At 24.4% G+C, this 18,863-nt stretch overlaps 2 protein-coding genes across 2 annotated transcripts; one reads left to right on the plus strand and one right to left on the minus strand.

Annotated features, from left to right (window-relative positions):
• Positions 1 to 374: 374 nt before the first annotated feature.
• LOC122500286 (E3 ubiquitin-protein ligase NRDP1) lies at positions 375 to 5,191 on the minus strand. The gene is made up of 3 exons (XM_043609140.1): positions 4,868 to 5,191; positions 3,642 to 4,229; positions 375 to 1,699 (listed from the first exon to the last, which is right to left on the minus strand). The coding sequence occupies exons 1-3, from the start codon at positions 4,955 to 4,957 to the stop codon at positions 1,430 to 1,432; spliced, it is 948 nt and encodes a 315-aa protein (XP_043465075.1). The 5' UTR covers positions 4,958 to 5,191; the 3' UTR covers positions 375 to 1,429.
• Positions 5,192 to 5,613: 422 nt separating this feature from the next.
• LOC122500386 (solute carrier family 15 member 1-like) lies at positions 5,614 to 16,335 on the plus strand. Its single transcript, XM_043609297.1, has 9 exons — positions 5,614 to 5,836; positions 6,162 to 6,303; positions 7,129 to 7,403; positions 8,020 to 8,150; positions 8,508 to 8,585; positions 8,667 to 8,837; positions 15,499 to 15,627; positions 15,790 to 15,897; positions 16,171 to 16,335. Exons 1-9 carry the CDS (start codon positions 5,761 to 5,763, stop codon positions 16,333 to 16,335), a joined length of 1,275 nt encoding a protein of 424 aa, XP_043465232.1. The 5' UTR covers positions 5,614 to 5,760.
• The last annotated feature ends 2,528 nt before the right edge of the window (positions 16,336 to 18,863 follow it).

The following is an 18,863-nucleotide window of genomic DNA, read 5'->3' on the forward strand; positions in this document are numbered from 1 at the left end:
CAAAGTATTTCCCATAACTTATTTTTCTTCTCGGTTCAAAAATTGCCTAAAATTCATTCATATTTTTAGGGAGCGATAAGGAACAGATAGGGCTGACCTCCTGATAACATTTTAATCTCTACTCCAATTTCAAATTTAAGCCACTCACGAATACTTTTCGTTTCCTTGAAGTATAACAAATAAGTGAAAATTAAAAACAACCATCTCGATAGTAAATAAATTTACTAAATTAAAATAAAACTTGTCATAATTTTAGAAAAATTCAATTCTCGAGGCAAATTAAATAAAGCAAATTATTTGCAAAGCATTCCTATATTTAAATAACTTCTGTTTGGCAAAAATATCATCAATAAAAAAAAGATAACGCGTACAATATTAAAAAAGGAACCTGGTAAATATAAATTTATCATAACTTACAATTTTCCACATTTATAAAATACTATTAACACTAAGAAATTTAAATCACGAATTTAAAATATTATTAGAAAATATTCATCAATGTCTTTTAAAGGACAATTTTTTTTATTCAAAGAAAATTTTCCTTTTTTTTCAAAGTCCTTTTTCAACAAATGAGTTTTCCAGATACTCATTTGACTTGACGCTCAAAACAAAATTGTGTTTTCGAATTTTGATTACAAAAACAACAAATTATTTTGCACTTTATATACTATTAATAATACCTAATAATAATTAATTGCTATACGTGTAGAAAAATTAAATGTCGAGTTCGTCGCTCAAATCACAGTGTTAAAAACAATGTCGATAATAATATTAATATTATAATCTTACCATAAACTATTTAACAAGTACTCAGTACTATAATTCTTTTTCTTTCCGCCTATAGAAAAATTTGACGTACTTTCTTATTATTAAATAACACGTGTATGAAAGAAGTCTCTTAGATCTTAAAATCTGAAAGTTAATCACTTTTCTTCTTTTTTAAGCGAAAATATTATTTATCACAATTTTTTTGTTTATTAAAACTAAAGAAAAAAAAAAGTTCTAAGATTAAAAAAAAATAAAATAAAAAACTTTCTTATAATTAATTATTTTGGAGAAATATTCTCTCGCAGTGATGAATAGTGTGCTCGTTTTACAAATTGCATTACCGCAATGAATTTCTTAAATTTTAGAAAAATATACCAATTCATTTTTATATCAATTTGTTTGTGAAAAAAATTTTTTATGAAAACAATTTCTTTCATTTTAGAGAAAACAATTTTTCTCGTTAAGAATATAAAATCATCCATTTTTTGGGACGACAAAATTAAGAAGGAAAAAATTGTCAAAATATTTGACAAAAGAAAAATTGTATTTCTTTTTAAGAAATATTATCAATTTGTTAAAAAATAAATTGGTGTTCTCCTTTTTTTTAAAAAACTTAATTTCTTGGTCTTAATATCAATAAAAAAAATAATTTTTCTTATCTTCACTCGATTCCGTGCGCGAAAATCATGACTAATCCAGGTTCCACAATCATGTCTTCTGGCATATGGGTATTGTCGCATTGTAAAACTAGAACCGCTTGCTTCCCGGGAATTCTTTTACAAATATAATTTTCGTACAAACGTCTTGAATTTTGTCTTGTTTCAAGTGAATTCAATCCAGGCGGCCACTTCCTCTCGTGACAATTCTCCATTAATTCGTTGATCACATGCGATGGACAATTTATTTCCGAAAGTGTTCTTTTGATCAGTGTCTTGAAAAAATTATAATTAATTAATAATTATGACTAATATTTATAAGAATTATTAAATACATTATCAAGATTGCCACAAAAGTTTGATTTTGATTTTCTCTGACTTCCTGAGAGAAACTTGACTATTTCTATAAGAATTAAGATTTTCAAAAATTTTTAATTTTAAACCTATTGAAATTTAATAATTTATAAAAATTGACACTATAACTTCATAAACATTTTTTTTATTATTTCAATTCATCTATTTACTTGAATTTTTAACTAAAATTCGATTCTAAATCAATTATTTTTAATAAATATTGAGAAAGTTCTTTAAAATTTCAATTATTTATATATTTTTTTTATTAAATTATTTATAAGATTAAAATTCAATTATTTTCTAGAATTTTTAACTGATATTCGATTCTAAATCAATTTTATTTTTAATAAATATTGGGAAAGTTCTTTTAAAATTTCAATTATTTATAAGATTGCAATTCAATTATTTTCTAGAATTTTTAACTGAAATTCGATTCTAAATCAATTATTTTTAATAATTTTTGAGAATTCACAATTTTTTTAAAGTCAAATTATTCATAGAAAAAAAAGGAACTTCACCTGAAAGAATTTTAAAATTTACTTTTCCACAGTTGAATTTTACGAATTTTCGATTATTCGAAAGGTTTACAATTTAAAATTATTTTCAAAAATTCAATTAATTAAAAAAAAATTAATTAAAAATTTTTCAAAAGCTAACTGCTGAAAAAAATTTAATTAAAATTATTTTAAATTTCAATCCTTTTGAAATTTTATCATGTTTTTGTAAATAATTGAATTACATCAAAGAAATTTATTACAATTTTTAAAAATAATTGAATTTCCGCGAAAAATTTAATTATTGATGAAAATAATTGAATTGCTTTGAAGAATTTTTTGGAATGTTTCGAAAATAATGAAGTATTTTTATTTAAATTTAATTGAAAATTTTAAAAGTACTTGAATTCTTATGAAAAATTTCTTTTTTGTTTTTAAAAAATAATTGAATTTATTCAAGAAATTTTATTAAAATATTTCCAATAATTGAATTCTTTCGAATCATTTCCTTATTTTTTTTTAAAATATAATCGATTTTATTAATATAATAGTAATTGATAATTTTATTAAAATTATTGATGAAAATTTGAATTATTTTGCATAATTTTAGAGAAAAATTTCTATAAGATTTTTGAAAAAAGTTTTTTCACAATTTTCATTGAAAATTTTGAAACTTTATGAATTTAATGAAGAATTTATTTCCTAGTTTTTTGAATGATCGTGTTTATTAATAATTACTAATTAACATTTGATTATTGAATGTTATTAAATTCTTTTTGGAAATAATTGAAATGTTACGAAGAATTTTATTAAAATTTTTTCTAGAAATAATTAAATTTTTTCGAAGAATTTTATTAAAGTTTTAAAAAACAATGAATCATAATAATTTATTATGTAGTTAATAACTGAATATTTCTCATTTTTGAATTTGAAATTATTGAAAAATAATTTAAGTTCATATTTGAAGATAAAAATCTTATAAAATTCAATTATTTTTGGAATTTTCAAGTTAAATTGTTCATTAAATAATTTATTAAATTCTTATTCAGTAAATAATTTATAAATAACAATTTTATGACAAGTCTTCAAAGAATATTAAATTTTTTCAAGTAAATTCAATTTCATTCAAATCGAGAAAAATTGAATCTGTAATAATTTTAAATGTTGAATCCAAATTTTTTATACGATTTCTAAAAATTTAATATTTTTCCCGTACTTTTGATAAAATTTCCTGACTTTTCCCTGAAATCTCTGATTCCCCTGACTTGTGGCAATCCTATTTATGTGATGAAAACGAATTGTATTAATATCACTTTAATATTGAATATTAATTAAAATCAATACCAAATTAATAATAATAATTAATTACCTGTAATAATTCATCAGGAGTCGATATCATTCCACCCCAACGAGTGACTCTAGCGCGTGGTAATGTTCCAGCCCATCGAACAACTTCATCACGTTCCATTTGATCAGCAATTGTCTTCATCAAAGGATTAGAGATTCTTATTGCTTTCATGAATTCTTTAAGTAGTTGAATTTCACGTTTTTGTTCATTGAGTTGAAATTGTTGTTCGCTCAATTCGCGCTTCATGTCGGACAATTTTTGTCGTTGCGATTGAATTAAATTCATCAATTCACGAACACAATTGTGATTTTTGATCTCGTCTTTTGGAATAATCAGACTACAGCCCTGCTCGCATGGAATCAATCGTTTTGGATTAAATTCACATTCCTCCAAATGTGTACCAAGACTGTCGAGTTTGATTATTGCTTGACAACCATGTGCTAAATTATCGCAATTGATACACAAACGAGCAAGTAAATTTCTAAGGATTCGTGGTGCTGGCCTAAGCTGAGTTCCAGTGATTGGTGTGCGGTCGAGTGGACAAATTGGTTGACGACTGATCCATTCCTGAATACAACTTCTACAAAACGCATGTTCACACACAAGTGCCTGTAACAAACATTTTAAATTTCAATCTGATAATCGATAATCTTTTAATCTTGTTTCAAAAGTTTCAAATAATTCCATCAAAGCAAACAATAGCTCGCATTTATCTCTTTTTTGTGTATCAAAATATTAATTAACTTCTATAGACTTCATTATTTTCACCATTATTTTCCAAGTAATTGAACTTTAAACATTAATTTAGTTTTAAATCCTTTTTGTTCACAATTAAATTAAATCAAAATTTAAGGTTAGGTTTATGAATTTTGCGAAAAATGAAAATTTACTATCATTGTTAATAAAAAAAATTACTGATAGATGTTAAAAAACATAGTAAAATTATAAAAAGTGACAATTAAGTTTTAATAACAAATACGAGAGAATTCAAGAACATTGTCAAAGGATAAACAAAATAATTTCAGATTTTAGAAATTTATTTTTCTAAATTTTATATTCGGTTGAATAAATAGAGTTAAAATACAGAATAAAAGATAATACTTAATGAAAAAAAATAGTAAAAATAGAAGAGACCTTTTAACTCAAATGTCAAACATGTCAACAACAATAAGATAAAAGTTAGGTTAGGTTTCATGTTATGCGGCCTTTAATTCAAATTTCAGGTACTTTAGAAAAAAAATTAATACCTGTACAGGATCTTCAAGGACAGCAGAACATATCGGACATACGAGTTCTTCGTCAACGTCTCCTTGAAAACGTTCTAAGTCAAAACCCATTTCACACACCTCTTTTTCTCGAAAATCAAGTTCGTTTACTTTCACTAAATTGACAATTTTCTACTTTATTCAAGTGAGAAAAGAAAACTACAATGTAACATTTACACAATATTCTCTTTCTTTTTCTTATAAAACAAACATTAACTAAATAAAAATCACTTTAATTTTCCAAGAAATGTGTCCTTTTTCACGCACCTGTACAGCTTTCACAAGAGTTCTCCATACAACCATAAAATTAAAATTTCCGAAAACACACGAGCAATTCCGAACATCACCGATGAAATAAAATATAGGAAATAATATACGAAAAAAAGTATATTAAAAAAAATATATTTGAAATTAAATGAAAGTTACTTTTACTCAAGAAACAGGATGAAATAAATAATAAATTATAGGTTATTATGTATATAATTCAAATATGTTCTGACAGGAAAAATAAAACTGTTTAATAAGCACGTGGAGTGTCATTTAGGTTAGATTATCAGTTTCAATGTTTGACATTTAGAAAACAATATCTAATATTTATTCTGTATTTAATGCATATTAAAAGAAAATAAAACTAAATTAATTAAGTTAAAATAATTTAATTAATGATTTAATATATTTTATTTATAATAAAATATCCGGTATTTTAAGTGATTTTTTACTTTTAGATTCAAGTGTCAGTGAAACACAGGTGTACGAAGGGTTATCAAAAGCAAGGGGCTTCTCTCCTTTTCTGAAAAAAGATTAATTTTATTAATTAAATAAAATAATGAGATTAAATAAAAGAACATAATAAATAAAAAAATTTATTATTCCAAATGGAGTATCCACGTGCAATTTTTTTAATAATTTGCACTGAATTTTGCGAAAGATTTTCCTTTTGTGGAATGAGAAGTAAGTTTGCTTATATTTTTCAACAAAATAATATGAATAAAATAACATTTATTATTCATTAATTTATTTATTGAAAAAGCAAAAAAGTCAAGTGTCTAATAAACGAATAAAAAATTATTATTTATTGTAATTATTTTTTTACAATCAGTGGAAATAATTATTAAAATATATTTTTTTAGTTTAATTTAGTAATTATACAATCAGAATACAATAAAGAATATTAATAAATAATTAAATTTATTTAATTAAAAATTTAATTATTATAATTATAATAATAAAAAATAAATTAAATAAATAAAAAAAATAAATAATTTTTTAAATATAGCGTTGCTTTCACTATATCTTCGTAATGTTTTATTATTTCAAGAAAATGAATCAACAGTGATTTATCATATTTTTATAATGTTTTGTTACCTGATTCCCATAATAGGAGCAATACTTGCAGACAGTTATTTAGGACGATTTAGGTGAAAAATTTTAATTAACTATTATAAATTATAAATAATGAATAATATTTTATAATTAAACAAATTAGTAATTATAATTAATAATTACAGTTAATTTTCATTGATAATTGTACAATAAATAATTAGAGTTAATTATCATTGATAATTATTATAAATAATTAATATTGATTAAATTGGTAATTATAATGAAAATTAATAATCTCTTATATTTAATTAATTAAACTAAATAATTTTCCATATTAATTAATTATTAAAATAAAATAATTAGTTCAATAATTAACTTTTTTTTATTTTTATAGAACAATTTTATATTTTTCCATTATTTATACCATGGGTAGTGTTCTCATGTGTTTTGCTGCCACTCCACCAGTTGCTTTATGGCCCAAGTAATTAAAATAAATTATTTAAGTGCACTTTATTTTCAAAATTATGTAAATGCAATTTTCTGTCAATTTATTGTTAAAATTAATTTTAATTTATCCAAAAGAATAATTTATTTATAAGAATTATTTATTAGATGATTATTTAGATAATTTAAAAAATAATTAAAAAACAATTTTTCAATTTAAATAAATAATTATTTATTTAAAACAATAATTTTTTAATCTAAAAGAAGAATTATTTATAATGATAACTATTCATTTAGATAATTTAAAAAATAATTAAAAAACAATAATTTTTTAATTTGAAAGAATAATTATTTATTTAAAACAATAATTTGTTTATAGTTAATAAAATTAGTGATTACTAATTAGTATAATTTTTTTTTCAAAATTTATAATAACAGTAATCAATGAAATTATTTTGACAAATTTTCCGCTCTAGAGGAATGACATTCATTGGATTATTTTTAATCGCTTGTGGCACTGGAGGAATAAAACCTTGTGTGGCAGCGTTTGGAGGAGATCAATTTCACTTGCCATTGCAAGAAAAATATCTCCAACAATTTTTTTCCATTTTTTATTTTACCATTAACTTTGGTGGACTCGTTGGAATGATTTTAATTCCAGTCTTAAGGAAATATATTAACTGCTTTAATGACAATAGTTGCTATGCTCTTGGTTTCGGATTTCCTGCAGCATTAATGATAATTTCATTATGTCATTATAATAATTATTTCTAGTTTTTACTATATATTATCTTTTTTTCATAATTTAGTAAAAAAAAGTATTTAAAAGTATTTAAAAATTTAATATTTCATTTTTTTTCATTTTTCTTTATTTTTTAATCATATTATTTTATTTATTTTTCAATATTTATTTATTTTTATTAAATAGGCATTATTTAATTTAATATTATTAAATATTATTACTATTGTTATTATTATTCTCCTTCTCTCTTTTTAAAAAAAATTATTATTATTAATTAGTATTATTTTCTTCCTTTCTCTCTCTAAAAAAATTATTATTATTATTGTTGTAATAATTATTTTTTTATTATTACTATTAAATATTTATTTATTTAATAAAATATACATTGTCAACTTGTCATTAACTCTTTTTTAAATTTGCAGTATTATTTCTAATTGGAAAACCTCTTTATCGTATCAAATATCCCAAAGAAAATATAATTCTCAGTTTTCTGCGTTGCATAATTGTAAGTGATTAAATTTTTTCTTTTCTTGATATTTTGCGTTGAATAATATAAATTCTAATTTTAATTTAATTATAAAGTATTCATTGAGAACAAAGTTTCGAAATAATAAAAATTTGCAAGTTCAAAAACACTGGTTGGATAATTCACAAGAAAAATTTTCTCAAAAATTAATATCTGATATAAAAATAGTGTTGGCAGTTTTATATTTATACATTCCTTTGCCCATATTTTGGAGTCTTTTCGATCAACAGGTTGATTTACAATATTGTATCAATAATATTAATATTATTAATATTATTATTATTATTATATTTAAAAAATTATAATATTATATTATTAATATTACACTATTATTATTAACAAATAAATTGACGAATTAATTACTTAACAAATTTACTAATTAATAAATATTTTTATCAATTCAAATTTAGAGAGTGACAAATAATTAATTAACTAATAAGTTGACTGTAAATTAGCTAATTATTTAATTTGTTTAATTATTTTTTTTTAATTGTTTAATTAAATTAATTAATTTTTAATTGTTCAATTTAATTGTTGCTGGTAATTAATAATGTTAATAAAAATAATCATTTGTTTTTAAATATCAGGGATCGCGATGGACATTTCAAGCTTCAAGAATGAATGGTTATATTTGGAATTTACAAATTTTACCCGATCAGCTACAGGTTATTTTAATTTACAAGAAATATTATTTTTGCAAATAAAATTAAATAATTGCGATAAATATTTTTTTTTTTTGGAAATAGGTTATAAATCCTGCACTAGTTTTATGTTTGATTCCGATATTTGACAAGGGAATATATCCAATTTTCAATAAAATATGTAGACTGCATTCAGCCTTAAATCGTATGATTATTGGTGGCATATTTGCTGGATTTGCATTTATTACCAGCGGCTTTTTGGAATTACAATTAGAAGTACATATAGTTAAATAACATTAAATATTTTAATATTTAATGTTATTTTTAATAAATAATTTATTGTTTATAAATAATGAATATATACCTACTTATCAATGAATATTAAATATTTATATAGTTAAATAATAAATACCTATAATATTTACTTATAAATATTTATTACATAATTATTAAATATTAAATTTTGTTTATTATTAAATATTTTTATTCTATTTCAATAAATCTTTGAACGTACTAAATTATTTAAATTTTGAATTTAAATTTAATTAATTAATTAATTGATTAATAATAAATAATTAAAAATTGTAAATGAAATTTATTATTTTACTAAATTGTTGATATTATATTTTTTTGACGAGCAGAAATCCTATGAAATTTTGCCAAAAAATGGAGAAGCGACTTTAAATTTTATTAACACGCTGAAATGCGATGTTAATATTCAATCAACATTTTATTTAAATGCCTTTTTGAATGCGTCAGGTGAAAAAACGATATTCAACGTAATAACGAATAATATTTCTCGCCATGAAATTTATCTTCAAGTGCCAATTGATTGTCAAAATTCTGAATTAAGTAATTCGATATTAAAAACGAATGTTGAACTTCAAGAATTTCAGATTCATACTTTACTGATTGGAATCGTTGATAGAAAAATTTATCTCTTTCAAACAGAACCCGATTCATATTCAAAAAGTCTTAATGGACGTTCCAAATTACGGTTATTATTTTAATTTAATTCTTAGCCATTTATTTGTTTTAAAATTATAAAAATTTTATACAAAAGAATTCCGTTTACAAAGAAAATTCCGGACGAAGACATTATCTCTCACATTCAAACTACAAGTCATTACGAAAAGCCGACATAATTAATTCTAAATCTTAATATATTCAAAACAAAGTCTGCGAATTTTTTTAATTTGGTTGTGTCGTTCGATGTCATCAGATCTACCCAAAATTGGCCAGATGCATACTCCAAGTCAGACGCTGCAAGCATTGTTTCTCTGAGACCTGAATACACCGGACAAACCGCTAAAATGTGGAACATTGTTTCTTTTAATTTTAAATTACAACAAACACAGCTTTGTTCCGCATCAATTTTAAATATCTCTTTTTTGTACATTATTGCTTGGCGTCTGAATTGGATCACCCTCACCTGAGCTATTAATCTAAGAACCGAAAATGGAAGCCTCAACTTCAAATAAGAGTGAGTCTCTTCCTCGACTACCAAAGTCTGATAGATCTGAAGACTCGACGATCTTTGCAGTCTATCGTAATCCATCCCCCTCAAAAACAACTCATACTCTTTCAGGATTTTATCCTTGTTATTTACTATAAAATTAATATCTAAGACATTCTCATTTCTCATTAGTTCCAGCCCGCCAATCAAACCTTTCACCTGAAGGGCCCAGTTAAATTTTTTATTTGTTTGAATTTTTCTTATTGCCATTTCAAAAATTCTACGACAGCAGAGTCTGGGGTATCTTTCTTCTGGCATGTTGACTATTTTTTCTAACCATCTTAATACAGCTTTTAAGACAGCTAATGAGAGTCTTACTCTACCTGTTTCTATTCTCACAGCATAATTTGGCGAGTTAATCGGCAAAGATAAAACGTTCTTAAAAAAATTTGTATGCACTTTTTCTAAAGCGTCCAGGTATCGGAGACCCCAGATTTCTGCCTCGTATATTACCACGCTCTTTACCATGCTGTCAAATAATTTATTCTTAGTTTCCCACACATCAGATTTTGAACGCTTTAAAATGTTTAATACAGACATAGTCGCAATCTTTGATGTAGAAATGGCTCTATCAGCAGCGTTACAAAAAACACCCGAATTAGAGAATTGAATTCCGAGGTACACGTAATTATTTACAATTTCCACTTCACACCCATTATATTTAAATGAAACTTCTTTTCTTCGACCCCCCTTTTGAAAAATCACAACCTTTGATTTATTTGTGTTGACTGTTAGATCATTTTCCATACAATACATACTTAGAATTTTCATTTTTCTTTTAAGGTCACTAACCGATTCCGCCAGAATGACAATATCGTCAGCGTAAGCCAATAACAATATTTCATTAGACGAGTCCACTGCCACACCTCTGCACCCGTGATCATGAAAGTAAGACTCAATGTCACTGATATAAAGAGAGAAGCACGTCGGACTCAGTGTGTCACCCTGCAACACCCCCCTTGTAACCTCTATATAATTAGAAACACCCTCTTTCTTGCGGACCGCAATTGATGCTGACTCATAAAAGTTTCTACAAATTCTAACAAATTTTGCGCTAACACCAAGGTTAAAAAGTTTAATCCAGAGCTTGTTGTGATCAACCGAAGGAAATGCATTTTCAAAGTCAACGAAAAAAGCATATAGTTTACCCTTCACCCGACTTAAACGTATCTGAATAATTGAATTTAGCACAAATACATTGTCTATACAGCCCCTTTTACTTCTAAAGCCTGATTGAAATTCCGGAATAATGGAACAATTTTCCACCCACATGTTTAATCTTCTGTTTAGAATCTGTGTGAATATCTTAGAAATCGTATTCATAAGGGCGATACATCTATAGTTCGTTGGATTCGATTTATCCCCCTTTTTATGAATCATAAATGCATGAGATTGACCCCACCCCACAGGCACTTCCTCCGATTCAAGAATCTTATTAAACAGACACTGCATGTACAAGAGCCAATTTGATGGCAAGTTTTTAAAGAATTCATATGAGATCCCGTCCGGGCCGGCTGCTTTACCATTCTTACAATTTTTTATCACTGATATCAATTCTTCGTACATAATATCTGCATCCAGGACGGGGTCTCTCACATCAATTAGATTGACTTTAAAAGTAGTTCTTGGAGGGTACACATTTGCCAGGAATTCATTCCACTCATTTATACTAATCTGATCGAGACCTGGGGCACGATATTTAAATCTGTTAATTGCTTTCCAAAAAGCTGAGGAATTTTTTGAATTTGCTAAGTTACTTCTAATTGAATCTTCAAAAGCTTTTTTGGACTCATCTAATAAACTTTTGTAGGACTTTTTTGCTTCTTTATACAGATTATTGTCTATTGAATTGAAGTTAGATTTAAAACATTTTTTTAATAGTTCTTTAACTTTTCTTTTCAGATCAAAACAATTCTTATTGAACCAAGGTTTTCCTGATTTACTTTTATTCGCTAATTTTCGTAGCCCCAGAGACTCTGCCACCCGACTAACAGCTTGGATTATATTTTCATTACCCATTTCAGTCGAAACATCACACCAACGTACCTCTGGCAACCAGCACATTGTCTCCGTGTATTCCACGCCTCTCTCCTCCGACCATTTGAAACCACCGCTATACACATCCCCTCCAACGACTTGACAATTTCCCACTTTTATTCTTACCTCATCATACATGAAGACAGTGATTGGCAAATGGTCCGACAATGTGACTATAGGATTTACGCGCAGGTCCAAAATTGACTCCGAATTCACAAAATTCACGAAGACCAGGTCCACCGTGCTGTTTCCCCTCGAACCGCAGTAAGTGAAGCGAGCAGGAGAATCCCCCCTCGATCTGCCATTTAACAGGAAGAATGCGCGATCCTCAAAATATTCCACAAGCAGACGACCTCTCTTATTTATTACTTTATCCAGAGACCCTCTTGATGCATAAAGGTTTGAAGAAGATTCCAACAGGGCAACTTCATCCAGTTGGTTTAATTCACCAGTTCTACCATTAAAATCACCGCCCACTATTATCGGGCAGCACAAGTTTAAATTTTCGATTCGAGTGAATGCCGCATCTAGAGTTGATCGCCAGCAGTCCTCCTCCAATATTGGGTTAAAATACACCGACCCCACTATAAAAACTGAGCCACTTTCTTTGAATAGCACAAAAATAGCGTGGTCATCTTGTAAAATTATTTGATTATTAAAAATGTTTTTCCTAAAAAATATTGCCATGCCTCCCTTTGCTCTGCCCATTACACTTTCACGTATAGCATTATGACATATAAAGTTAAATTCACTTAAAAAACCAGGCAGAAAAGACGGGGGTTTTTGTAGCCAAGTTTCCGACACACATAACACATCACAAACTAAACTATTGTCTATCAAATCTATAACATTTCGAAAGCCGTTAGCGTTCCAAAACGAAACTGACAAACGAGCGTCAATCGCTTTTAATAATTTCCCATTCTTTTTATTTGATTTAAAATGTCCTTTGTTGTTTGGAGTACGGGGGTGATATAATTGCTATTCGTCTTGTTTTACTTTTTTTACGGTTGGAAATTGTAGTATATATTTTGAGAGTGGGGAGTCCTTTTGAGTATTATTTTCCACTTGTAGATGCCGTTTATTTGACCCTGTTGGCCGACCTGGCTTTTTTCTTTCTGGAGTTGACTCATTCAGCGAATTTGGACCCTGGTTAGAAGATTGGGAGCGATGTTGCTCCTTTTCATTTCCCATTTCCTGGAGCTCTTCCAAAGAGAATGCCTTATTACCGATCCATAATTTGCTTCTTTTGATTACAATGTTTCGCTCACCTCTCTCAGTCAACTTGTTTTTAAACTGAAGTAATTCTTTTCGTTCTAGACGTTCCTCTTTAGATAAATCGTTCGCAATTGACATACCAAGATCTCTGAATTCCTTATTTTTCTCAAAGAGTAGGGATTTCCATCTTGATGCTATGAATCGTATCAGGATCGGTCTACTTGTACCTGGTTTACCAATACGATAAGCCGATTCCACGCAGAATTTATTAATCTGCAACCCTACTTGCTGAAAGATACCCATAATCTTGCCGAGAGTGTTTTCTCTTTCATTTAAATTTTCCTCCACTTTGAAGATGAGGATGTTTTTTGCTCTAATTGCATTATCGCTGAAGTGTAGTTTTCGCGTGAGAACCTCTACCTTTTTTTCTAAATCAGAAATCGACTGATTGAATTTGATTTTGATTTTTTCCATCTCCTTCTGAATTTGGTCGTTACCACGTTTGATCATGTTTATGTCATCCTTCGTGGCCATACTTTCCTGGATCTTCTGTAGTGTGTTTAAAATTTCTTGAGACTCCATTGTTTATTATTATTGAGAAGGTTACAGTACACTATATGAGTCACTCACTATAAACCAAGACTTGGCCAAAATACCATTTATTTCACAGAACCTTCACTCAGTTTATTATAGCGTACAGACACGATACAAAAATGAGCAAAAAACAAAAAAAATAATAGGTGTAAGGAAAAGAAAACGAGAAAACATCACTGGGTTCACCCCACATCAGCAAATAGCGAGCCCAATCCAAAGTAAATCACTTGAATATGAACAATCTCAGAGCGGGCACAACAAACACGTCTATACCTTACGACGTCTAAGACGGAACTCATTTTAATTTAATTAATTAATTAATTAATTAATTATTATTTATTTATTATTATTTATTTTTATTTATTTTATTCTTATTTATTTTATTTTCAATTATTTTTTGAAACCATTCGACTCAATATATTTTTTAAAAATAAAAGAGAAGACTAACAAAAGATTCTGTTATATACAACAGAAATTATTTTTTCTTAAAAAAATTTTTTTTTTTAATTTCAAATAAAAATAAATAAAAAAATAAAATATAAATAAAAATTCAAATTCCAAAAGAAAAAAAAGAAAAAAAATATGTATGTAAATAATAAAATTTGTTCCATATATTTTTTTGATTTAATTTTCACTAATAGGTTCATTTTTTCAAGAAATGCAAAAGATGATTCAAGTGTGACAATAATTTTAAAAAGTGCACGTAATTTTATAAATAAATATACATTTACAAAAGGAAAATTTTTATCAGAGTCAGCTTATTTGGAATTGGAACCGGGACTGTGGGTTTCCCATCATTAATATAAATAAATTAATACTTAAAGCGCAGTATTTATTAACGATAAGAGAAAAATCAATTACAAAAAAATTCTTTTATCACAGCATTCAAAAAATTAATTTAAATCGTATTCAAAAATAAACATCTAATTTTCTAATTTAAATTTAAAGAAAAATTAATTTTGTCATTAACCCAACTTTAATTAATTTACTGTATTTTATTTGTTTCCCTAAAATTAATTTCCAACATTTATCATTTGATCACGTAAAAATATTTATTTTTATTTTCAATTAAATTTTCGAGCAAAAGAAGTAAAAAAAAAATTAACAAAGAATATTTTTTTTGAAGTTTTCAGTATAAAATTTCTAATGATATAAATCGTCGTATAATTTATCAAGATTCGATAAAATTGTCTTCCGGTGGAGTTTATAATCTCGTGATTAGAATATATCAAAGTCAAATAATTGCGGTAAGGAGTTACAAAATTTAATTTTCAAGTACTTTATTTATTTTATTTTTATTTACGTAAAATAATTTAATATTGTACATTTTGTTTGGAGAATATTATTAATATTAATATTATTATTTTATTTTTTTAATTATTAATTAATATTATTAAGAACATTAATAGTGTATTTTTATTTATTTTTTTTATTTTTTATTTTTAGTGTAAAAATTTTTTATCTTTATAGAAAATTATTATATATAAAAATAAAAGAAAGTCAAATTTTTGCAAAATATAATTAACATAATTTTTAATTTTATATCATATTATTTTAAATGTTCATTATAAACAGTTTCAGAAATTGTACACAATGACTCCACCAAATGAAATTCACATTCTGTGGCTTTTCCCACAATATTTTCTAATTTCAGTGGCGGAAATTATGTTCGCCATTTCCGGATTAGAATTTTCATTTACGCAAGTAAAACAAAAAAAAAATATATACAAAATTAAATGATTTAAATTTATATTTTGTAAAAGAGAGTTTAAAAAAAAAATCTAAATTTAATATAGTTGTTTTTAATTTTATTTTGATTAGTTTTTAAGTATTTAAAAAATAATTAATTTTTTTCCAATATTTTAGGCACCAAAAAGTATGAAAACTATAACAATTGCTGCTTGGTATTTGAGTGTTGCCATTGGCAATTTATTGGTGATAATTATAATTCAATCACGATTTTTTCAAAGTCAAGTAAATTTTCGCAATTTTTATTCTAATAACTAATTTTTTGTTTGAATTTTAAATTTTCGAATTAAAAAAAAAACAAAAAATGATCAAATTAATATTATTATATTGTTATTAATTAATATTTACCTACTTTAAATTAATATTATTATAAATTTATATTATTTAAATTAAATTAATATTAATTTAAATGAATGTTAAAAATAAAAACCAAAAAAATACTCTAAATAAATTAAAAAAAGCTTCATTTTTTAATTTCAAAAAATTCACTGTTTTTAGGCAAACGAATTTTTTCTATTCGCTGGATTAATAATGCTCAATATGCTAATTTTTGCACTTATGACAAGACGATATAAATTTGTATTAATCGAAGCGGATTCAAGCAATGAGCCTCTAATTAATAACAAGAGCAAAAAAATAGAAAGAGATTTTGAACCTTTCTGATGATGAAAAATTCCATATATATAATCGTACTTTTTTGCTCTTTTGTAAAATAAAATTCAAATAAAAGTAAAAAATAATATTTTACTATATATTATAATTTATAATTACAAAAAAATTACCCGATAATAATAATCTCCATTCATTGATTTTTATGATGTATCATTATGCGGGGACTTTTTTTTGTTTTGATAAAAATCAATTAAAGATAAATTAATTACATACGTCATATTTTATGTTCAAAAAAACATAAATATGTATATAAAACTATTTATATTTATTTACATACCGAAAAACTCAAGAGAATAATAAATAAAATTTTTTTTGCAAAAAATTTTACTTGTTTCAGAGAAATTTTATTTGTCTCAAATAAATTATTTTTATCTCAAATAAATTATATTTGTTTCGAGAATAAAAATTATGCGATTATCTCAAATAAAAATTTTATTTATGACGAATAAAATTTTTATTCAAAACAAACAAATAAAAAAAATTAATTAATTTAAAAAATTTATTAAAAATTTATCTTCTCTGAGACAAATATATTTAATTCAAGTAAATTATATTTGCTTCAAATAAAAATTTTCCTTGTCTCAAATAAATTATATTTGTGTCAAACAAAAATTGAAAATTGCTTCGAATAAAAATTTTATTTATGCCGAATAATATTTTTATTTAGAACAAAAAATTTATTATTTAATAAAAAAAAATTTATTAAAAATTTATTTATTAAAAAATTTTTTTTTCAAATTCTGAACCAGTTTCCTTTTTTTTTGAATTTGAATTATTCAGTAATTTATTTCTTTGCCTGTTTCTCCTTGACATAAACTTACATAATAATTCGTTCGGTGAAAGTTCTTTATATAGAAGAATATTTTGTAGTAAAGTGCGTATATAAATTAACACGAGGAACAAATCAAACTTCTCATTTGACAATATTGACAAATTGAAATCTTCTTAATTAATCGTAAAATATCGGTTGTAATATAAACAGGGAGGAAAATTAATTAACTAAATTTATTTCTTTTTTTAATAAAAAAATTCTTTTTGCTTATTTTTGAATTTTTCCTCTTTTGTTTAGGAAATATTTTTGACATATTTTATAACAAATAGTATTTTTATTTTTAATTTAATATTTGTTTTTAAGCTGAAAAAAAATTTATTTTGTATTATATTTTATGTATCTATATTAATAAATTGTATTTTATTTGTATTCTATATTTTTTAATCTTTGATTCAAATTTCAAATAATCGATTACTTGTCTATTAATAAATAAATATTTACTTGAATCAATTTTTTTTTTCAGTGTAATAATTTTATTATTATTAATAACAATAATAATAAAATTATTACACTGAAAAAAATTGATTAATGACAATAATAATAAAATTTTTACACTGAAAAAAATTGATTCAAGTAAATATTGATTTTACATTCGATTATTTTTATCTTTTAATTTTGTCTTCTTTTTTTCTAGAAAATATTTTGACATTGTGTAAAAAAAAAATTACCGCTCTATTTATGGAAATAGTAATACTGAAATATGTAAGTTTACGAAGTATTTTGTTCATAAAAATTGTACTTTACGCGTTCTGAGAAATGATAAAGAAACCATGCAATTATGATTTTTATTTAGACTTGTGTGTATACGTGGATCACGAAATGCATTGATAAAATACATGAATTTTAGATTAAAGACCCGCACAATTAATTTTTCAATTCTATATGATAAAGGGGAATTTATCTCACCTACTACTCAGAAATTAACTAAAAAATAGGTAAAAGTTGTTAATTTTTTTTTTTTTTTTTAATTTTATTAAAGATTGTATTCAATTTTGTATTCAGTCTTATTATAAATAATTTATACAAATAACATTAAAGTTTTTTTCTTTAAATTTATAATTTAAATATTCTTACAATTCATTTTTTATTCAATTTTCTCTTTTCGAATTTTTAATTATTTATTCTTAAAAATCATTAAAAAAAAAATTGAAATACCTAAATAAAAGTTTTCAATAATATTGAATATTATCTTTACCTTTGTATTATATTTTCGGTTTTATTTAGACTGCGGAGTTGAATTTAAATAAATAAAAATACTTTATTTAATATTCAAGTTTTTTTTTCTTTAAATTTTAAATTTGAATATTATCTTCATTTAATGTTTTTTTTTAATTATTAATTTTTTATTCTTAAGGGCATTTGAATCATTAAGACGCCACAGTAAATGCCTTGCACAAACTGTGACGTAAAAATGACGTAAAAATGATTAAATATTCTTAAAAATATTTTTAAAAATTGAAATACTTGAATAAAAATTTGTAATATTCAAAATTGTGTACAAAATAATTTTGATTAAAAAATCAATCGAAATTAATACTCATATAATTGTTTAATTTTTTTTCTCTCTTAATAATAATTTTAATAATTTAATAAATAATCATGTTTTTGTTCTAGAAAAATTCTATTTAATTAAAGGTGAAAATTATCAGTGATGATCATATCAGAATAGATTATTTTTCTTCCGATA

The sequence above is a fragment of the Leptopilina heterotoma genome, unplaced genomic scaffold (assembly GCF_015476425.1).
Source record: "Leptopilina heterotoma isolate Lh14 unplaced genomic scaffold, ASM1547642v1 Lhet_183, whole genome shotgun sequence".
Classification (NCBI taxonomy): domain Eukaryota; kingdom Metazoa; phylum Arthropoda; class Insecta; order Hymenoptera; family Figitidae; genus Leptopilina; species Leptopilina heterotoma.